Here is a 23077-nt window from a genome sequence, read left to right on the forward strand (position 1 = left end):
CCGCGGGGTTTTCTCTCTCTGGGTTTCAGAGTACTCGGTCTCCTTTTTATTCTAACTCCTGGCAGCATGGTGCCCTGTTCCTTTCCCCATTGCTGAGGTACCAGGAGGGTGCAGCCACTCCATAGTCCCCCTTGAACCTGGCATTTTCCCCCAAAGTTCAGCCTTGTGCAGACCCGTGCCTATCTCAGGAGCCAAGCTCTGCAGGACAGTAATAAACCTGCTGCCCAAACTCAGTAGAGACATTAAAACCCATTTCAAAGATGTTAACACCCATATCTTCATCCATTAAATTATTTGTAAAGACATCACTAGTTAATTTAGTAGCTGGCAGAGGGCTGTGTTTTGGAACCAGTACGAGAATAATGTTGATAACACACTGATGGTTTTGGTTGTTGCTAAGCAGTGCTTATCCTAAGCCAAGGACTTTATGTCTCTTTCTCTGCCAGTCAGGAGGTGCACACAAAAGCTCAGTGGAAGAGCCAGAACAGGTTATGGGACTGGCTAAAGGATGTTCCACACCACAGAACACCGCACTCTACATATAAATTGTGGAAGTTATTGAGAGGAGCACTGACAGGAGTTCAGGGACAGAATCTGCTATCAGCTGACAGGTGGTGTGATTGTATTGTGCATCACTTGGGTGTTTTTACCTTGGGTACGTGGGCTCGGCCGGGCACCTCCAGCGCCGAACCCGCCCCGAGCCCAGGCTCTCCCAGGCACTGCCTCCACAGCCCAGCCCGGATCACCCCGGACCGGCCCAGTCCCCCCTCCCCATCCCGGCTCTCCCAGCCCCAGCCCCTCTCCCGGCCCAGCCCCTCTCTCCACAGCCCAGCCCAGCCCGGCTCTCCCCGCCCCATCCCAACGCCTCTCTCCCCGCCCCATCGCGGCTCTCCCCGCCCCAGCCCAGCCCGGCTCTCCCCGCTGGCTTGCCTGCTCCTGCCGCCGTCTGCCCGCTCAGGCTGCGGCTGCTCCAGCCGTTCCCCTGCCCCGCTGGCGATCGGGCAGCGCTGGCAGCACCGCTCCCTCTCCGGCTCCACGGGCATCCCGGAGCTCCCCGCGCCCCGGGGGCTGGCGGCCGCAGCGCGCAGGCAGCGCGGTGCGCTCAGCCTCCCGCCCCGCCGCATCCCCGGCGTGCCCGCCGAGCCCCCGCGCAGCCGAGGGCATGGCAGCCGTGCGCAGGAAGTTTGGGGACGAGTACCAGGCCGTGGGCCTCGCCCGCTGCAGCGCCCGCAGGGAGCGGCAGCGCTTCGTGGACAAGAACGGGCGCTGCAACGTGCAGCACGGCAACCTGGGCGGCGAGAGCAGCCGCTACCTCTCCGACTTCTTCACCACGCTGGTGGACCTCAAGTGGCGCTGGAACCTGCTCATCTTCCTGCTGACCTACACGGTGGCCTGGCTGGTGATGGCCTCCATGTGGTGGGGCATCGCGTACCTGCGCGGGGACCTGCAGCAGGCGCACGGTGACTCGTACAGCCCGTGCGTGGCCAACGTGTACAACTTCCCCTCCGCCTTCCTCTTCTTCGTGGAGACCGAGGCCACCATCGGCTACGGGCACCGCTACATCACGGAGCGCTGCCCCGAGGGCATCGTGCTGTTCCTCTTCCAGTCGCTGCTGGGCTCCGTGGTGGACGCGTTCCTCATCGGCTGCATGTTCATCAAGATGTCGCAGCCCAAGAAGCGAGCCGAGACCCTCATGTTCAGCCGCGCCGCCGTCATCTCGCAGCGCGATGCCAAGCTCTGCCTCATGTTCCGTGTGGGCAACCTCCGCAACAGCCACATGGTGTCTGCCCAGATCCGCTGCAAGCTCATCAAGGTGAGGCGGTGGCACAGGGTGGCACCTGGGTGGCGGCGGTGACACGGGTAGAGGTGGGCACAGAGGGCAGCAGCGTGAGGTTTCTCCTGTGTGGCCGGTGCTGGTGGTGCCAGCTGGCGGCTCTGCCCTGCCCCGTGCTGTCCCTTGGCTGGGGCGGTGGGAAGGACTGCGCAAGATTTTTCCTGTTCGCAGCAGGAGCCGTGAAAGAGCCAAGCAGGTGCAGGGAAAAATTGTCTCATCAGAGAGCCCCCAGTGGATTGTGAGGCTGGCAGAAAGTCAGGATGGAGGGATGGATGTGTCAGGATGCAGGACAGCTCCAAGGATGGGTACTGAGGCATGCTGCTTAGCAGATGATGGCTGGGAATAAGGAATTGATTTGTGGTGGTATTAAACTAGGATAAAGATCAACCTTGACCTCCTCTTCCTCTTGGGGGAACTTGGTGAGCTTTAACTTGCAGTCCCTTATCCCAGCTATGTTCCAGCTAGTGACCTGAGAGCATTTCAGAGGGATTGTATAGATGCTCCTTTGATTGTCACCAGTATCTGTTTATTAATCACTGACAATGGCCAGTAGAATTCAGAATGGATTCTGAATTCAAGAATGGATCCTGGGATTCAAAGGGGAATATAAAAAAACAAACCAAAACCAAACCACAAAACAACAACAACAACAAAAAACAAACCCAAAACAAACAAACAAAAACACCCAGAAGAGTTTGGCAGTCACTAAGGTCCAGAAGATACATTGGACTGGAACAGAATGGAAGAAAAGCACTGAAATCCTAAGCAATGTAACATCTCACAGCAGCTATGACTTGTCAGGGGAGCATCCTTGGTGAGGAGCTCTGTCTGAAGCTCCTAAGCTGTCAGAAGCTGGATCCCAGTGATGAGATTAATTTCAGGATATCATATATGAGTGTTGTAAATGTTCTATCTGGTAATTCTCTCTGGCCTATTTAATAATCTGCATGAATAAACATGAAGCAGTAGGTGTTGGGGCAGTGGTAAATATGAATTATAAGTCTGTGTTAAATATGAGTGGTAAATCTGTTCTGTGCTGAATGCCATCCCGAGCTGTGAATTTTTCTTGCTACATAATACCACTTAAAATGGAGAATCTGCTAAGGTTTAAAAAGAAAATGTTTATATATCTATATCTATGGGAACAAGCTGTCAGGAGTTACACTGGAGCAATTTTTGTAGGAATTGGAAAGCCAGCTGAACCATGGTTTTTGTTGCTTTATCCTCCAGAAATCTCCTTGAAAGTGTTTAATTCTATCATTCAGAATGGAACGCAGGTCAAAGTGGAATAAAAGTGGGGTCACATTGTGTTTTTACAGAGAGGGCAACTAATTTTCTTTTGAAATAAGACACCAAGTACACAGCCTGATGTCCTTTCTGCTGACAATTCTATTGCTACACAATGCTGGTGACTGGGCCAGAAAACTGAAGGACATTTGATGGACCTGCATGACCATGGTATCTTAGGATAGCTGTTTTGTTGGCCAGACTATGAATCAGTGAGCAATTCTTAATTTTAATTTTTTTATATGATCATCATGTTGTCTTCAAGCTGCTTTGTGACCTTTGACAAACACCAGCTATGAGCAGAAGATTTAAAATTGAGTGTGCAGTAACTGCCCCCTCAGTCCTCATTGCAAGGTGTGGTATTTCTGAAAATCCTGGTCACTGAACTGGACACACCATTCTAGGAACCACTGGTGGCTCTCCAGGTCACCCTTGAATTTATAAGCTGCTTTAAAGGAACGTTTTGTGTCCTGTAAATTAGGGTGGATGTGCCAGAATTTGCTTGCTGTCTTCAGCAAATCCTTTTGAGCTCTGCCCTCTGTACTTCCCTGCAGCCAGCTCCTGCACCTGATCAGGTAGCCAGAATTTTCTTTTGCACTGGTGCCACAGTGAATAAATGTGAATAAACACATCACATTTTTGTACTCGAGCTAGGAGATATATTCAGCAGTGAATGTGGTGTTTTGCTGAGACCAATGGAGCTCTGAGGATTTACCTTTGTGCACTAACCTAAGTTTGTCTGAACAGCATTTCCTGACAGTGTGATGATGCCCTGGTCCATTCAGTGGAATAAAATGGTGCTGCCACGCTGGGCTGGCTTTTCTTTGGGTCCAGCAGCATGGCAAAGTGATACCATGCAAAAGTCTGTGGCTCTATTTAAAATGAGTTATGGAGAGCTTGGAAGACAGTTACAAGATTAATTGTGTGTTTTTCAGCAAAGACTTTTCCAGAAATCCAAGTCTTTTCTAGATTACATAGAGTGCTACAGAAGCTGGGAAAAGCAAAATCCTGGGGCAAGAAATAGAAAAGAAAAGCTATTTGGAACTAGCTGCTGAAAATGTGCAGTTTCAGGTCCTGGACTTTTTAATGTCACAATGAACTGTATTTTTCTGCCTTGATTCCTGGACTTCTCTAGTGTGCCTAAGGCAGCAGCCAGAAGTATGGCAATCAATATTGATTTTATAAAACTCAATCACAGTACACATTTGTACATTCTCTTGATGTGACTGCATATGTAATTGATAAACATGATAGTGTTGGTGTGTAAAGTTGTCTTTATGGTGTTTCAGCTAGTACAGGAAATTTTGATTCAGAAAGTTGAGCAATTTAAAATCATCATAGCCTGTTTTCCACAGTAGTTTTAACATTAGTTTCATTAGTACCATTAATAACAATAGTTTCAACATGTGCTAACAATAGTTTTAAAAATGCAGTTGTGAAATATGATAGCCACAGGGCAGTGAGCTTTGGGTTAGAACCAGCAGGCACCTGTTCTTTAGGCTGTACTTACTAACAGCTTTGAATGAGCTGAAAGCAAACAAAATTGTACCAGAAAGTTTGCAGATGGCAGGTGACAGGCATTGGAAATAAGTAAGAAGACCCATTATATTGTGATTTCAGTAAGCTGATAAGTAGGGCAGAAAGTGCAAAACAAAAGAGATTTTTAATATTACAGAATTGTTCAGATTGGAAGAAACTTCAGGAAGTTTGGGGTCCAACCTTCTGCTGAAAGCATGGTGAGCTAGATCAGACCAGGTTATTCTGGGCTATTTCCAATATAGTTTTGGAAACCTGTGAGAAAAAAAAACCTGCACAGTCTTGCTGGGCAAGCTTTTCCACAGCTTAACTGTCCTCATGATGAAAATATTTTCCTTCAATCCAATCCAATCCAATCCAATCCAATCCAATCCAATCCAATCCAATCCAAACTTCCCTTGTTTCAGCTTATACCTGTTGTCTCTCATTCCTGCCAGGTACCTCTGTGAAAAGCCTGGCTCTGTCTTGGTCATGTTCCTCTCATGTTCCTCGTCCCTGTTGGGGTGTTTGTTAGATCCTCCTCCATGCCTTCTCTGCTTTGGTCTGAGCAAGCCCAGCTCACACAGGTCATATTTACAACCAGACTAAAATAAAAAGCAGCAGTGATCCTAGGAATTCTCTCCAGTGGAGCTCCAGGTGTAATGTCACAACTGATAAACTCCACACAAATCTTCAGCGATGGTATCCAAGTAACAAGATCATTTTATTCCATTGTTCCATAGACTTCATATTACAGTAATACAAAATACAATAACACTTCTTGCAAGCTGATAGTCTGAGTGTGGGGGAGGAGCAATGAGCATGTACCAATTCAGCATTTTCTAGATTTTTTTCTAGATATGTTTCTCTACAATATTAAGCTTGATGGTGCTCCATCTTTTGAGTCCCACTTTTTCTGCTCCAGTGCTTGATTAGTTCACCTGGATATCAAAACGTAATTATGTGAGTTCTCTAATGAGTGAACTGGCAGAGGGATGATAATAATGATAATGATAATAATAATAATAAAGCTGCATTATCTCTACAGGGAGATATGCATGTTTATGCATAAACAGGGTTTAGAAAAGCAAAGAGAATTAATACAGGATGGGAGTGAAGATTTAAAGAGCAGGATGTATTTGTTCAGACACTAAAACAGACTTAAGTGGTGATGCAGTAGAAGCCTGCCTTGTAATAAAAACTGAAACAAAGATCCAGTGGCAGAAAGTTAAAGACACAGGAGTCTTTTTTCATTTTAAATTTTTTTTTTACTTACCTGTGATGCAATTAACCTTTAGAGGAATTCTTTGAGACTTTTAGATTATCCCTCTCTGACCACATTTAAATTGCAGGCTAGGGCATTTCTAATTAATTGTTCCCTTGTTCAGCATGTATTAATCTGCAAAATTTCCTTGTCTTTGTGTTATGCGGATGGTGAAAATAAAGAGTCACAAGTGTTCCTTCCAGACTTATTCCTGACATTTCATAGCCCTCTGTCTTCTTGTTTTGTGATCCTCTGAGTAAAGCTGTAGATGTAAATGTAAATATAAAACAAAGGTCACTGGCTAGGAGGCTGAGCCTGTTGGGGCTATTAAGCTCTCTTCATTCAGGTTAACCTATTTTTATTCAACAAACAAGTTAAAAAATCCTCCATGCCCTGCATAAATCAATCCTGCATGTAAGATCCTGAATACCTCAAATAAAACCTTCTGCTTTCTCCCAGATCTGTTACCTCTCATCATCCTGGCTGGGTTTGTTTACTATTGAATGGGTTTGATTGAAGACTTCCACAAAGAAAAACGCTGTGTAGATCAAACAATTCTCAAGTCAGGCAACAGTTTGTGCAAAGTGGCACATTTTTGTCTAGGTAGATGCATTTGATGAAGATTTGGGACAATTTGAGATTTAGATGTTGGCTCATACTGGTTAGAACAAAGATTATACCTGGGCAATCAATTTGTGCACCCACTGCAAGAACAGCAGCCAGGCAGCAAAAGCAGTGTTGGTCTGCAGCTTAGCTCTGCAGGAAAAGAGAAAAGAGGATTTTGCACTAGGCTGATTCCACCTTTGCTTATAACAGACTGTCATGACTGCTGTGGAAGTGTTGATCACTTTTATCTCACAGTAACATCACTTTCATCTCACAGGAAATCTCACAAAGAGATTTTTATCTCTTTACCTTTCAGATCATAAATAATTTGTGAAAATGCTTTCACATGCAATCAGCTGATATTTTCTCTGTCTTCATCAGCAAAGGAGAAACTGAATCTTGGCCTCCTGTGTAGGAATGTGCCCTGGAGTGACTAAATTATCTTTTGGCTCCTTAAAAAAGGGAAAATGTCAGAAGTTTCTCTCCTCAATGAGGTAAAAAGACACTTCATAGGACCTTGGGGACTTCACCTCAAACTTAAGGACGGCCAAGTGGACAGAGGCCAAAAGGTCCTGCCTAAGAAATTCACTAGAAAAAAAGAGAACAAAGGAATTAATGGTTTTTGTAGGGTGTTTTACCAGGAGCAAGAACCTCTTGTCCCTGGCTTGGTTTTTCTCTATAAAGAGCTTTGTTATTTTGCCTGTTTTTAAAATATTTCTGTTTCCAACACTACCACAGAAGCCATCCTGCTGATTTTATGTCATTTGAGGTGGCTGATCTATCTCAGGTGTGATATTGACCTCCAAGAGCTTATCATACCTGGCTCAAAGAAACCCCTGAATCACTCCTGTGCAGGGGAGAACTTTGTTACTTAGATAGGAAGAATATTTTTTCTTCAGCAGCAAAACAAGCAGGTAGCACGTAGATGAAACCATGGATTGTATTTAATAATGAGCTGTGCTCCAGCTGCTGCCTAGCTGGGTATGTAATCGCCAGTAAATACTAGGCAGTTATAAAATCAGCATTTTTAAGGTCCATGTGAAGAGGGGAGACAATATGAAGATCAACTATTTGCTTGGGGATTTTCTTTAAAGACAGAAACTTTCTTAAAAGAACACTAGGCAGATCTGAGTTGATGGAAAACTGCTGCCTTTGGCTTGCTCTCAGTGAACAAGGTTTCCAAAATGCAGCACAATTAAAACTATTTATTTGTTTATTTATGATAGTAGAACTTATAATAATATTACTAGAAATATAGATAGTATAGATAAATATGTATAGATAATAGAAATATATATATATAAAATATAGGGAGTAGAAATATAATAATATTTATTTATTTATTTATAATCAGTAGTCATCTTCTTGAAGAGTTAAGTGCTTTTTGGTCAGAAATAAACAGGAAAGATTTGAAATCGGATTTATTTATCAGCTGTGCAAAGCTGCTAATTTTGGTGGGCAGCTTCCACCAGACACCTTCAAAGCAATCACATGAGGAGCTACCTGGCCAAGTGATGTAATTTTTAGTTAGACTTTGAATACCAGGAAAATTTGGAGAGTACCCTGTGGGATAGAGGGAAGCTGCTATGTCAGTATTTTTATTGAAGCCATGGAATGATGGGAAGAAGAATGAGGCACTTTGTTTAATAATAAGTTCAGTTTGTTAAGGTTAATATGCAGTAGGTGGTACAAGCAAGGGGTGAGAGCATCATCAGTATAAATTCAGGGGATTTGTGAAAATGCCATTCACCAGATACACTGTGCAATTAATGTCGTGTTTACCTTTGAGTTAGTACATCACAGTGCCAAACAAAAGTTAGTAACATACAAAAATAACAGAACATTAATTCAAACATCAGAATAAAATGTGCCCAGCTTCAGATTTTGGTCTCATTAACAGGAACTTTTACCACAGGGTATTCATGTTGAACATCCATTACAAGGCATGTAGTGTGTGGTACATGACATTTTTTGTCAAAAATAAATATATATTAAAAAGATATAAAAATAAATAGATATTAGATATATAAAATATATAATATATAAATAAATTAATAAATTATATCATAATTAAATTTATAAAAATATATCTTAATATATTATTAATAATGCATTATAATGATATATAATATATGATTATATAATATTTATTATAATATATAATTATATCGAATTCTATAATTATAATAATATAATTATATTAATGTTAATAAGATTATATATATATATTAAAGTTTGTAGGTGGTGATGATATTCACTGGCATAATAAGAAAAGTCAACCTTCATCTTGCATAGCAACCTCACAGTATTTAGCATTATTTCATCTCCATGATGAAGCCCCCAGACCTACCACATGCAGCTGATAATATCATGCAAGAGGCAGATTTAAACTTTATTGCATTGATTTTATGTTTTGCCTCACACAGTGATTACTAAATCATCTTTTTCTCTTTAGTCCAGACAGACACCGGAGGGGGAATTTCTGCCACTGGACCAGTGTGAGCTGGATGTTGGATTTGGAACTGGAGCTGACCAGCTGTTTTTGGTTTCCCCTTTAACCATCTGCCATGAAATCAACTCAGAAAGCCCCTTTTTCTGTCTCTCACAAAGATCCCTGAGGAGTGAGCAATTTGAAATCGTTGTCATCCTCGAAGGAATCGTTGAGACCACCGGTAAGGCTTGGAATAATCTGCATACTCTGATTTTTAATCTTTGTTTTTTTCAGTGCTGATATTTTTAGCAAGGCAGCTGTTAGTGCTGCATGCTGCAGCATTTCCTGCCATATGCTGCAGAGCTGCAGTGGCTCTCACAAGGAACAGAGACCTCCCTTCCCCACAGGGCTTGGCACTGCCAATCCCCAGAGTGGCCAGCAAGGGACACAGCCTGCCACTCTGTGTGCCACAGCTCAATGCTTTTATGAGGCTTCTGTTTTAGGGATCACCACTCTGAAAGAAAGCTGAACTTTAAAATTTGCCAGTGCTGCAAAATTCCTTTCAGCCTAGTGTGGTATTTTCTGGTTCCCCAGGATGAAGGAGGAATTGAGAATCTGACTCGATGTTCTTAGAAGGCTAATATAATATATATAATATAATATAATATAATATAATATAATATAATATAATATAATATAATATAATATAATATAATATAATATAATATAATATAAATAATTGTTTTATATAATATATAAAATATTAAAATAGATAAATAAACCTATATAATATTATATTACATTACATTACATTACGTTACATTACACTATATTATACTATATTGTATTATATTATACTGTATTATACTAAACTGTATTATACTATATTGTATTATATTTTAAGGAATACTATACTAAAACTATACTAAACAATAGAGAAAGGAAACAGACAGAAGGCTACAAAGAATGATAATGAAAACTCATGACTGACTCCTCATAGTCTGACACAGCTGGTTGTGATTGGTCATTAATTAAAAACAATTCACATATTGGATCAGAAATCTCCAGACCACATTCCAAAGCAGCAAAACAGGGAGAAGCAATCAGATAGTTATTGTTGTCATTCTTTTCTGAGGCTTCTCAGCTTCCCAGGAGAAGAAATCCTGGCAAAGGGATTTTTCCAGAAAATATGACAGTGACAGCCTAGCTTACACTGACTTGAATTCAGAGTAAGAAATTCATTATTATACATAATTAAACAGACAAATTTGACTGAATTTTTTCTGAATTTTCACTGAATTATTCTCTCAAGGCTGAATTGGGATTATTCAGCCTGGAAAAGGGAATCTTTGGGATGACCTAATTGCTTCCAATACTCGACATGGAGAAGAAAATTAATTCTGTCCCAGCTAAAACCAGCACACAAGCTAATACTGTTTTATTTTATATTTTGCTATGGCTTGGTTGCAAGTCTGCACAAAAATGTAGTCAGTCAATTAGAGGCACTCCATTGACTGGACAATCAGATTGTCTAGGAACAACTGCCCCATTTTATAACCTATAAAATCGTTGGCTTGCTGGCTGAAATTCATTTTTATGTCAGCCTCTGGCAAGCAGTAGTTCCTTCTCCCAAGAAACAGTATTACTTACTCTCTCAAGTCTGAATAGGGATTTTTCAGCCTGGAAAAGGGAAACTTTGGGATGACCTAATTGCTTCTAATACTAGAAACAGTAAAGAAAATTAATTCTGTCCCAGCTGAAACCAGCACACAAGCTAATACTGTTTTATTTTATATTTTGCTATGGCTTGGTTGCAAGTCTGCATAAAAATTTAGTCAGTCAATGACTGTCAGAAGATTGTCTAGGAGCAACTGCCCCATTTTATAACCTATAAAATCACTGGCTTGCTGGCTGAAATTCATTTTTATCTGTCAGCCTCATGTATTTTTGGTTCCATGTGCCAGTCTGCTTGCTCACGTGGAATGGTCTTGTCCATTTGCACAGGAATGACGTGCCAAGCCAGGACCTCCTACACAGAGGATGAAGTGCTGTGGGGTCACAGGTTCCTGCCAGTCATGTCTCTGGAAGATGGATTTTTCCGTGTCGATTATTCTCAGTTCCATGCCACCTTTGAAGTCCCCACTCCTCCTTACAGTGTCAAAGAGCAAGAAGAAAGCCTGTCCCAGTCATCTGTCTTGAACAGTCCTTTTGAGAAGAAAAGCAGAAGAGAACAGGTTTGTCCTCTTGACTGTGCTGATGCTACAGGAGAGAAGAACAAGCTCCCTGCTAAACTCCAGAAGATCAGCTCGAGGAAGGAGGGCCTTCCACCAAGAGCCCTGAGAATGAGTTCCTGTAACACACAGAAGAATTTCAGCACTGGAGATCTCTTGGAAATTGAAGAAATAAGTCCCATGTCTGATGGTGAAGACAGTGATCACAGGATGCAGCTGAAAGGCTTAAAAATAAATGCCAAGGCTCTGACTCAGTCCACCAGCAAGCTCGAGTTACAGAAGGATTTTCCAGGTATGGGCACCCTAGAGGTGAAATTGGAAGATAATTTCCCTGCCAAACTTTGAAAAATGAACTCTGATTACTTCTTTCAAGAGCTGAAGAAACACAAGTTGCTGATAAACTGCATTTGAGACTGCTGCCCTGGAAGAGTTGTATCACAGTAAAGTCACAACTTGGTTTTGCTGCTTTCAGGAAGAATGATCCTTTTTGTATAATTGTTCTGTACAGATCCAATCTAGGTAGCATAGCAGGACTTTGAGGGGCAGTAAGGTTACCCTGTCATGCCAAAGAGATTCCTGCCCTGATAATGCTTATCAGCATGCTCATTGCAAATCCAGCCTGTCTTCCGTGTATGCAGATGCTTTTTCACAAAGCAAGGATCAGATCCTCAGGCACAGATGGAAGCAAGAAGGGTGTAAGAGCAGCTGGACCCTGGTTTTGTGCAGCTCAGGTCCTGGACTGCTCCTGAAGGGCAGAACCTCAGAACACAGGAGGAGTATGTGACCCTGCTCAGTCCTAGTCCAGCTGTCTCTTTGCAAAGAGGCTTTCCTGCTCCATCCTTCTTTCCCAGTGACTGTGGCACACTCCCTGTGTGCTCCCAGTGTCTCATCCATGGTTATTCAGGTGAGGAAGCAGTGTGCAATAACCATTTGGGTCATTTGGCCCACATGAGCTCTCCTAAACGTGAGTATCTTTATCCTGTCCAGAATTAGACCTCAGCATTTGATTTGGTGGATCATGTGCTGAATTTTAATGGCCATATCACCACTCACTGTGAAGGAAACTTGAGATCAGTAGCTCAGATTCTTGGCATGTTTTATACTGCAATTAAATGACATTTCAGTTTGGAGACATTGTAAGTAAATAAATAAAAGCCAAGTGCTAAATAATGCTCAGTCATTACACATCTCAGAGTTTTACTAATGAATGGTAGTCTTTGGTGTTGCTAATTTTCATTTTGTTACATTTGCCTTCTCCATTTATATATGATTCTCAGTAATTTTGTAGATTTGATATTTATTGCTATTCAGCTCAATCCACCTCTGTCTGTGAGAGAGGCTTTTTCTTTCCTGGTTGGTAGTAATTATAAACACACCCTGCTGTTTGTAAACAGTGTTCAGTGCTCAGCATCCAGTGTTCATCACCAGACCACTCTCCAATAAAGGATCAATTCTGCTCTTGTTACATGGACAAAATTCAGTCAGATTTAATTAAAAGGGGTGGCAATGGCCATGTTGTTTGCTAATGCATTCCTTGATGGTAAAATTATGTATCCAGGCTATGAACAGCTTGGCTTGCAGAACTCACTATTTCTTTTGATCTGTCTACAGTGTGAAACTGGAAAATGCTGTTTTATGCAGGGTTAAGATGTGCTGCTTTGTTGTTGTTTACCTGTTCTCAACATGAATTTCAACAATATATATGTGCTAAAATCTGTATTTTCATTTATCAACTGTATTTGTATGGAGTACTTAGATGACAGCATGAAGTCTTAAGTGATGATGACTCTCCCTACTCTCCAGAGCTGCCAAAATTAGTATAAAATAAAATTACATCCACCTCAGGTCTCAGGTGTTCTTTGCTCAAATGTGCATGTGTGTGTTGGAGCAGAGCAGCTGCAGGAGATGAGGCCCCACCCTTGGGCACACTCCCCCTCTGCAGTGGAGCAGAGTCATAGTATTAATTAATTGTTAATGAGCAACGGCGCTAATTATCAATGAGTTACCCAACTTAGAGGCCAATGTTTTTTACACTGCCACTTATAAAATAATTAAACCTCCTAATTTCTATACACACTGACACACAAAATTAACTTACAGAAAAACTAATTGGACCCCGGAGTACTTCACCATAGGAGAATGGGTGAGTATAGATCTATACAGAATAAATAAATATCACCTAAAATGTTGAATTAATGCATTGTAGGAGGGTGGTCTTTACAGAGTAATGGTCATTACAACCCTCTCCCTACTACCACAGAATGACAAAAGGCAGTACTGCAACAAAAAAATTTAAAAAAACCCACAAAACCCCAAACCAAGCAGAAAACCACACAGGCACACTGACACTACACACCCACTGCTAACACCTGGTGATAAAAAGCACTAAGACAAAAGGATTAGGGTTAGGTTAGAGAAAGGAGCGGTAAAGATGCTCAGTGTAGGGGAACATGAGGCACTTTGCAGAATATTCCTTGTGTGTCTGACAGATGTGGAGTCAGTCTGAGTGCCAGCAGTGTCTGCAGGGGAGCTGTGGACAGTTCATGTATCACAATGGGGGTGGCACAATGCAATTCTGTCTGCCCACTGCTCAGAAATCCCTGCTCCTGCCTGAGGAACTCCTCCTCAATGTGTCTGGCCAATCTTCAGCCTTGAGTCTTTCTGGAACGGTGTCTCCTTGTTGTGTTTGCTGGGAATGTCCTGATGAAGGCAGGAATGGTGAATCAGGCAGCCCCAACTCTGGGAATGATTGGCATCTGACTCCAAGGATTTGGAATGCTGAATGTTCTTTTTATTAAAACTATATCATATTACATTATACTGTACTATATCTATACTACAAAGAATCCTAAAGAAAACTCATGACTGTCTCCTGACAGTCAGGACACAGCTTGGGCCTGATAGGCTAATTAACATAATTATTGTATTTACAGGGAATGTCCCAACAAAGGCAGGAATGATGAATCTGACCCCATGTTCTCAGAAGGCTAATTTATTATTTTATAATGCTATATTGTATTAAAAAAATACTACACTATACTAAAGAATACAGAAAAGATACTTACTGAATACTAAAAAGATAATAATGAAAACTTGTGACTCTTTCCAGAGTCTTGACACAGCTTGGCCCTGATTGGCCAATGTGTCAAAACAATTCACATGAAACCAATGAAACAATCACCCGTGGGTAAACAATCTCCAAACACATTCCACATGAGCAAAACACAGGAGAAGCAAATGAGATAAGGATTGTTTTCCTTTTCTCTGAGGCTTCTCAGCTTCCCAGGAGAAAAATCCTGGGCGAAGGGATTTTTCAGAGAATGTGAATGCCACATGTCCTGAGTCACAAGAGAGCCCAGTTTCAAGTCCCACACCCAGGGATCCCCCTGATGGGCAGCATAAAACAATGTTCCCTACTGCTGTCCTCAAGAGCTGTAGCCCCTGTGACCAGTTCCCTTCTCCCATCACAGCTCTGTTTTGCTGGTGCCCGGCCTGGGACTCCTTGTCTTGCACAGGAGACTGGACTGGACTGCAAACACGTGCTAACAGTGGCTATAGGCAACTTTATTTCCACAACTAAATTTCAGCATTTGTGTGCGTGCAGAGGAGGAAGATGGGCAGGAGAGAGGACACCTTTGACCCTGAGGCTGCCTTTGGATCAGCAGGCACTGCCCCAGTGTGAAGTGGTCATGGTCCACTGCAGCCTGCGCTGGATCTTCTTCATCCTCCTGCTTCTGTCTTGTTCCCCATGAGTCTCTGCAGCATCTCGTGCACCTGAGTTAGGAAATGCTGCAGTATCTCGTACGGATGTGGCGTGGGAAAGAGAGAGTCTGTTGGCATTGGCTCCACAGAGAAATTTAAGGGCCAGGGTATCTCTGGCATGGTTACTGCAGTTGGCTGATAAGTACTGGCTGTAGTAGAGCAGCCTGCCTCTGTTGGTGTTGGTGTTGGTGTTGGTGTTGGTGTTGTCTGCACAGGGGGGGTTGTGCTGAAGGTTGGCGCTGGCGTTGGAGCCTCTGTGACAGTTGTTTGTGGACATGCAGTGGTAGTAGAGGTGGAGCAGCCTGATGGTGTTGGTGTTGGTTTTGGTGTTGGTGTTGGCTGCTCCAGAGGCATTGAGATGCAGGGTGACTCTGGCGCTGAAGTGGCTGTCACAGGTGGGCACATGCCCATCTGGATCAGGATCCAGTTGTAGAAGTACTGAGTGGAGGTGTAGACTCCGGGCTGTTTGGCTTTGGCACAGCCTTTCCCCCAGCTGGTCACTCCAACCAGCCAGAAGTAGCTGGCACGGTTGTCTTTGCACACCAGAGGCCCTCCACTGTCACCCTGCAACACAGGAAGGAGGATTAGGGTGGCTGCTCTTGCACATTCCTACACCTCATACATGATGCATAAATTCCATTCAAACACAGGATTCTGTCTGGTCATCATCAACTTCTTCCTCTGAATCCTGATGGTATTTTCAGGGCTGAGTGAAGTGGGAAGAAGTTCATTTCTTCTGATAATGGAGCAATAAATTCTCTTTCTTTGAAAGATTTAGGTGTCCTGTGGCTGCCATCTCAGTGTGAATAACTCATTCCTTTCTTTAAAAAAATATCCCACGTACTTGGTTTCTATTATAACATTATGTTATAGCCTAAAACTGCATTTAACACGCTACTCAAGAAAATTAACGCAGCTTCACTTTCTAACATGACACATATAATATTCATTTTCATATTTGCGAAAATCATAAAATATGCATTTTTCACACATATTCATACACCTCATACATGATGCATAAATTCAATTCAAACAAAGGATTCTGTCTGGTCAGTGTCAGCTTCTTCCTCTTAATCCTAACAGTGTCGTCACAACTGAACAAGGCAGGAAGAAGTTCATTTCTTCTGATAATGGAGAAATAAATTCTCTTTCTCTGAAAGATTTAGGTGTCCTGTGGCTGCTATCTGGTGTAAGTACCTCATTCCTTTCTTTAAAAAAATATCCCACGTACATAGTTTCTATTTTAACATTATTAGTTTCTATTATTTAACATTATTTCTATTTTAACATTTTGACATTATAACCCTCTATTTTAACATTATGTCATAACCTAAAACTCTATTTAACATGCTACTTGTGTAAATTAATACAGCATCACTTTCTGACATAACACATATAATATTCATTTTAATATTTGTGAAAATCATAAAATGCACATTTTTCAGAATCAAAAACGTCAAGTCCTACCTGGCAGGTGTCCATGGCACCCCGTGGGTAGCCAGCACACAGGTTGTGGGTGTGGATGGCCCCGGCGTACCAGCGGCTGCTGTTGACCAGCCGGATATCCATGAGCCGGACCTTGGCTTCCTGCAGGACATCGCTGGCACCCTGAGCTGGGAGCACAGCAAGGAGTGAGCACCCAGCAGCTCCCTGCCACCTCCACTCCCCTGTCTGCTGTTTTGAGGGGATAACCCAAAACTCCACAACTTTGTGGAAGTTGTAAAGCCGGTATGTTTACTATAGCGCCGGACGCGTGTGGAGATTGCTCTCCTTAAAAGGCATGTGTACCTTTGAGAACTTCAGGTCCCTTTTTATCCCCCTCTCAGATACATATGCATACAATTTCACAATAGGTTCATACATATTCATTTTTACAAATTTCATGTGACATTTGCCACTAGTTCTTCTTTTTCAGAAAGAATTCCTAGGTCAGGTTGACCTGCTCTCACAGCAGTCTCTCTTGTCTTTCTTTATCACCCTCTGCCTCCCCTCCTTTATTTCTGTCCTAGGCCTTGCAGTCAGCCTACATAGCTATGTTTCAAACTACAGACTTAACTCAAAGATGTACATTTCACCAAAATCAAAATGGATATCTACCCTGGAAAATTTCCACTTTGCCTCACTGGGGGTGAAGTCATTCCCCTTTGATGCCGGCCAGGGGTCTCTGTACAAATCATGGATGGGATGGGGCTGCTGTGGAAAGTGCCTTGAGCTGTTTTATTTTCCAGCATCAGTCTCAGTACATGGTTATGATAATGGGAAGATGCCAGAAGCTCACATCTTAGGCAGCAGACTAAGAACTTAATGTTACAACTTACTTTGTAAGTTTGTGTGACCAATCACACAAAGCAAAAGCACATTGACAGTAGTTCCATCCAATTACTATAAGCACACGTCCCTTTGGTTAAAACAATGCTTGCTTCTTTCAAATACAATACTTGTGAGCTTTACACAGAGCTCCAATATTAAGCTTCAACCTTCCTAATATCTTGCTAGATAAACTTTTCTGTAGCTTAGAGAGTTATTCTAGACAAGCGTTAATACACAGACCATTGTTCTATTTGTCCTTGCTTTTCTACAGTTTAAATAATTTTTCTGCTGAACTATCTCATGGCTACTGCTGCTTAGCTCTAATCACAGTTCTGCTGTCTCTGGGGCCTGCCTTTTGCAGCTTTCCCAAAATCCTCTGATTTTGTGGATTCCCACACCCAGGGCTTGGCTTTGCCTCTGGAGCAGCTGTTGAAGGGCTGTACCCTATAGGAATGTGCACTGTGTTGATGGAGTGACAAAACTATCCTTTGTCTCCTTGTTTGCTTTATCTCTCTCTCTGAGTGACCGCATTCACACCTCCCTGGGGAGGGGGCATTTGCTGATAACAGCTCTTGAATGTCACTGCATGGCTGATAAGAACTATAACATCCCATTGGGAGATGTGAGCCCAGAGGGAGGAGCCAAGCATTGCTGCCCAGATATAATCCAGAGGTTTTGAGACCCCAGCACGGCTTTCTGCACTGGATTCCCCAGAGGAACAGCAGCTGCCTCTTCCTCCACTGGATCTTCAGAGGAAGAATACATCCTTCTCTGCAGATCCCCCTTGCTCCAACAGAACCACCCCTGACACTGCAGGAGGGCTGCAGCCACAATTCCAATGGCACTGCCACCAACACCCTGACCCACAGGGTGTCAGGTTGGGTTCTGACTCTGTCACTGTTGTTCTAGTGCACTGCATTGTTTATTTCATCCTTTTATTTTTTTTCCTTCCCTAATAAAGAACTGTTATTTTCTGCTCCCATATTCTTTTGCCTGAGAGCCCCTTAATTTAAAATTTATAGCAATTCAGAGGGCTGGGGACGGTTTACACTCTCCATTTCAGGGAAGACTCCTGCCTTCCTTAGCAGACTCCGACTCCTGGCTTTCCAAACCAAGACAGCCCAGCTCACCCACAGTGTGGAATAAGTGAATTTTTGGAAACTCACCTTTAGCACTGGCAGAACTCCATCCAGCGATATAGCAGGTTTTCAGCTCCGACACCGTGAGCGAGGCGTTGGGCACGCAGGCGAGCTGCACGTAGTCGCTGCACTCCACGGGCTCGTCCAGCTCCAGCAGGGCAATGTCATTCTGCTGGGAGTCAGCCGTGTACTCCTGGTGGGCCAGCAGCCTCTTGACGTGGCGCACCTGAGCCTCGGGGCCCAGGTGGCTCAGCTGGGTGGCCCCGATCAGCACGCGCCACTTGGTGACGTTCCTGCAGGGCACAGACACGGCTGAGAGGGAGCAGAGCCAGGTGCTGGTGATCCCTTAGGATTTGAGCTTTTGTGTTTTTTTGTCTGTGACCGTGTTTGCAGGGGTCTTAGGATGAGGGAAGAGATGAGGACCTGACTCCATGTTTCAGAAGGCTTGATTGTCGCAGACATCTTTTCATTAAAAATCCTTTCCTTAGGATTTTTCCATTCTGAGAAGCTGAGAGGCCTCAGAAACAGAATGTAAACAATGGTTATCTGCTGCTGTGGAATGCAACAGGTGAATCCACGATTGGTTTCATGTGGTTGTTTGGAATAAATGGCCAATCATGACAGAGCTGGTTCTTTCTCTGTCCAACCCACAGACCTTTGTTGATTCATTCTTTTCTATTCTTAGCCAGCCTTCTGATGAGAACTTTTTCTTCTATTCTTTTTAGTATAGTTTTAATGTAATATATATAATAAAATAATAAATCAAGCCTTCTGTAACATGGAGTTAGATCCTCGTCTCATCCCTCATCCTAAGATCTCTGTGAACACCATCACATCTTGATTTATTATTTTATGATATATATTACATTAAAACTATACTAAAAGAATAGAAGAAAGGATTTTGTGGGAATCTACAAAATTAGAGGGTTTTGGGAAACCTGCAAGATGCAAGCTTTAGATACAACAGAAGTGTGGGCCAGAATAAAGCCCTGGATCCAAATCCTCCATCAGAACCGACTCCTTTCCTTCACCATCACCTTAAATCTTCTCTGCCAGTGGTAAACCCAAGGATCAGACCCTGTTACAGGGGGAAGCTCCATCCCACCACCACCAGAGCTCCTGCAGGCCTGGAATTGTCTCCACATGCCCAGCTGCATCACCCAGCCAGCCCAAAGTGTCTGTGGGGTGAAACACCACACACCCAGCTGGCCAAAAGTGTCTGTGGGGTGAAACACCACACACCCAGCTGGCCAAAAGTGTCTGTGGGGTGAAACACCACACACCCAGCTGGCCAAAAGTGTCTGTGGGGTGAAACAACACAGTGCCTCTATTTGGTTCAGCACCAAGGCCCAGACAAACTCAGGCACGTCCTGTCTGGCTATATTGGTAATTATTCCAATATCTCCTCCTTACCTGGCCTGGAGGAAGCAGTGTGCTGCTGTGAGGACCCACTGCGGGCTAATGAGGGACCCTCCACACGTGTGGCCGCTGCCATCTTTCCTGGGGTCCTGGATGCTGACAATCCAGGGCCAGGCCCCGGGCAGGGCCCCTGCGCCAGCCATGATTCTGTAGTCAGCAGTTATGGAGTCGAAGTCAGCCATGGGCCGCTGCCCACAGGTCCCTCTGGAAGCACAAAGTGATTATTAGAGTGATCAAGTTCTGGAATGTTTTGCCTCGGGGAGGCGATGGAATCACAATCCCTGGGTGTGTTTAACAAAGCCTGGATGTGGCTCTGGGTGCCAGGGTTGAGTTGAAGGGTTGGGGCTGGGTTGGACTCGATGATCTTAAAGGTCTCTTCCAACCCGGTGATTCTGTGATTTCCCTCAGCTCTGCTGGAGAAATACATCTGGGGAAACACTCTGCTGGGTGCCATCCCTGGATGTGTTTAACAAAGCCTGGATGTGGCACTGGGTTCCAGGGTTTAGTGGAGAAGATGTTGGGCCTGGGTTGGACCCGATGATCTTGGGGGTCTCTTCCAACCTGGCATTCTGTTCTGTTTTCTGCGCTCACACCATTCCCACAAGGTCATTTCCTCTGCAGTGCTCACCGGTGACACCAGGACAAGAGGACACAGCTGTGCCAGGGGGAGTTTAGGCTGGGCATGAGCAAAAAATCCCTCACAGGAAGAGGGACTGGGTACTGGGATGTGCTGCCAGGGAGGTGGGCACTGCCCTGGTTGTGTTTAAACAAGGCTGGATTGATACTGGGTACCAGGGTTTGGTTGAGGTGTTGGGCCTGGGTTGGACTCAATGATCTTGGAGGTCTTTTCCAACCTGGTCATTATGGGAATTTTGGGACTGGGGAGGTGGTGGAGTCACCATCCCTGGATGTGTTTAAACAAGCCTGGATGTGGCACTGGGTGCCAGGGTTTAGTGGAGAAGATGTTGGGGTTGGGTTGGACTCGATGATCTTGGAAATCTCTTCCAACCTGGTCATTCTGTGTTTCTGTGAATTCTGTGATTACTGCCCTGCCCATTCTGGCTCCTTCTGCTCCCTCCCAGATGGGGTTTGGGGTGTGACAATGGGAGACAAGCCCTCTCCCAGAGCCTGGGGCCATACCTGCAGTTGTCCCAGGTGCCATGTGCAGGTGTGTACACAGCCAGGAGGATGAGGAGGAACAGCAGGCTCATCACTGCCAGCTGAAAGAAACAAAGGCTTGTCTCTTCCAGGGCAGCCTGTGAGCCGAGTGCCTGCAGCAGCTGCACTGCCCCTGGCACCTGCAGCCCTGGGGCTGATGTCACAGACTGGGTGGTTCCAGGTTCTGGGCACGGTGGCCTCAGAGGGCAGGGAAAGGCCACAGCCTTAGAGAAACACAGGATGGTTTGGGCTGGGAGGGACCTTGAAGGTCATGCAAGGAAAAAGGGGTCCCGTGCCTGCAAAATGACAAATCTGGCACAAAGGGAAAGTCAGTCCAAAGGCTTCCCCAAAGGGAGCAGAGGGACACCTAGGTTCCTCTAAGGGAGTAGAGGGACACCAAGGTACCCAAAAAGGAGCAGGAGGACACCCAGGTTCTCCTGAGGGAACAGAGGGACACCCAGATTCCTCAAAGGGAACAGAGGGACACCTGGGTTCCCCTGAGGGAGCAGGACACCCAGGTACCCAAAAAGGAGCAGAGGGACACCCAGGTTCCTCAAAGGGAACAGAGGGACACCCAGGTACCCAAAAAGGAGCAGAGGGACACTGAGATTCCCCAAAAGGAGCAAAGGGACACCCAGGTGCCCAAAAAGGAGCAGAGGGACACCCAGGTTCACCAAAAGGAGCAGGGGGACACCCAGGTTCCCCAATGAGAGCAGAGGGACACCCAGGTTCCTCAAAGAGAGCTCAGGGACACCCAGGTTCTCCCTCTTTTAGGGAGCAATCAGGATCCAAATTCTGGGGCTTTTTAAGGCTGTCAGGAGCATCCCTGGGCCCTTACCCTTTGATTTTTATCTAAATCTGCAGTGGTTTTGATGAGACATCAAAACGAAGGGCAGAAAGCAGATCTTCCTCCTCTGAAACTGCAGCTTCCCCTCAGCTCAGAGGGAGCAGAATAAACCTTGGCTGGGAGGAGTTTTTTGTTACAGTGACCATCACCTGGATCCTCTGGGGAAAATCCCAATTCTTGGCTGGCCACATGGATACAACAATCACAATAGAGAGTTTTCTGCCATGTACTTCTTTTTCTTCTGATTTCTTCAAAATGTCCTTAAGATCTTTAAATTCTGTAATTTCTGTATTCCTCATGTCTCATTTCAGCAATATATGTCTCTCTTCAGACTTTGTTCATTGAGGCATGTCAAGGTTAGTTTAATAAAACTTTAGAGTGTCAATAATTTTTCCAGTAATTTTCCCAAACTTTGTTCCCGAAGTTAAAAGTTAATTTCAATTCATTAAAATTAGTTTTAAATTTTTAAATTAAAAACTGCCATGCCCCTCTATGGCAGTGGTCACAAATGCCATTATTAATGAGAGAACTACACATTTCTTCTTTCTTAGGCATAAGAGCATATGACAAATCTAAACTACAATAACAGAACTATACATCACTAAAGCTTTTTTAATATTCACACAATAGTTCCCTTTTCTTGGATCCTGATCTGAGGCTGCTGTGGGGCTTGCGGGGAAATTATTTTGTGCAATTATTGCCTAGGTGGAAGTGAGAAGGAAAACCTAATTCCTAAATTAACACAAATATAAATGGATTTTGTGTGGTTCTGGCACCTCCTGCCTGTGCCCCAGACTCTCCCCAGCAGGAAGGTGTTTGGTGGGCCCTGATCTCCAAAAATCCATCCCTGTTTTCACAGCCTTGTGACAGAACTTGAACCCCAGTTCAAGTGGGGGTGATGCCTTTTGGGACGACGTAAACACAGAGGCCAGAAAAAATTAATAAAATAAAATAATAATAAAATAAAAGTGGAATAAAAAGTGGTTAAATTTATTGAAGGGCCTTCAATAAAGGTACATTTTGGGCAGATGAAGTTCCTCCAGGTGCTACACCCAAAAACGAACCATGGCTCATGGATTTTTTATATTTTTATAAGTTTAGTCCTTTTGCATATTGGGGGTTAATCTTCCAATTACAGCTTCAGGTAATGAAGTTATTTACCCACAGTTTGCTCCCCCCAATTCACTTTTGTTCACATCTCTTGGGGCCTGAGGCAGTGAGGTGTCCTTGGAGAGGAATTGTTGTGTCTGACCAGAATGGGAAAGCAGCAGCTC

At 43.9% G+C, this 23077-nt stretch overlaps 2 protein-coding genes across 2 annotated transcripts; one reads left to right on the forward strand and one right to left on the reverse strand.

The window, feature by feature from the left end:
• The first annotated feature begins 912 nt into the window (after window positions 1–912).
• LOC131094349 (G protein-activated inward rectifier potassium channel 1-like) lies at window positions 913–13003 on the forward strand. The gene is made up of 3 exons (XM_058041955.1): window positions 913–1813; window positions 8962–9178; window positions 10942–13003. The coding sequence occupies exons 1-3, from the start codon at window positions 1163–1165 to the stop codon at window positions 11511–11513; spliced, it is 1440 nt and encodes a 479-aa protein (XP_057897938.1). The 5' UTR covers window positions 913–1162; the 3' UTR covers window positions 11514–13003.
• A 1885-nt stretch (window positions 13004–14888) lies between these two features.
• On the reverse strand, window positions 14889–21012 carry LOC131094013 (acrosin-like). Its single transcript, XM_058041480.1, has 5 exons — window positions 20939–21012; window positions 19793–20002; window positions 18407–18672; window positions 16398–16543; window positions 14889–15494 (listed from the first exon to the last, which is right to left on the reverse strand). The coding sequence occupies exons 1-5, from the start codon at window positions 21007–21009 to the stop codon at window positions 14889–14891; spliced, it is 1299 nt and encodes a 432-aa protein (XP_057897463.1). The 5' UTR covers window positions 21010–21012.
• Window positions 21013–23077: the final 2065 nt, after the last annotated feature.

This window comes from Melospiza georgiana, chromosome 28 (genome assembly GCF_028018845.1).
Source record: "Melospiza georgiana isolate bMelGeo1 chromosome 28, bMelGeo1.pri, whole genome shotgun sequence".
NCBI classification, from domain to species: Eukaryota; Metazoa; Chordata; class Aves; order Passeriformes; family Passerellidae; genus Melospiza; species Melospiza georgiana.

What these genes read in the sequence shown, in the direction of transcription:
- LOC131094349 (XM_058041955.1), top strand. Translation starts at nt 1,163, where the DNA reads ATGGCAGCCGTGCGCAGGAAGTTTGGGGACGAGTACCAGGCCGTGGGC. An exon ending in TCCGCTGCAAGCTCATCAAG is followed by an intron (nt 1,814 to 8,961) that starts GTGAGGCGGTGG and finishes TTTTCTCTTTAG; the next exon opens with TCCAGACAGACACCGGAGGG. An exon ending in AGGAATCGTTGAGACCACCG is followed by an intron (nt 9,179 to 10,941) that starts GTAAGGCTTGGA and finishes CCATTTGCACAG; the next exon opens with GAATGACGTGCCAAGCCAGG.
- LOC131094013 (XM_058041480.1), bottom strand. Translation starts at nt 21,009, where the DNA reads ATGAGCCTGCTGTTCCTCCTCATCCTCCTGGCTGTGTACACACCTGCA. An exon ending in CACTGCTTCCTCCAGGCCAG is followed by an intron (nt 18,673 to 19,792) that starts GTAAGGAGGAGA and finishes TGTGCCCTGCAG; the next exon opens with GAACGTCACCAAGTGGCGCG. An exon ending in GTGCCATGGACACCTGCCAG is followed by an intron (nt 15,495 to 16,397) that starts GTAGGACTTGAC and finishes CCTGTGTTGCAG; the next exon opens with GGTGACAGTGGAGGGCCTCT.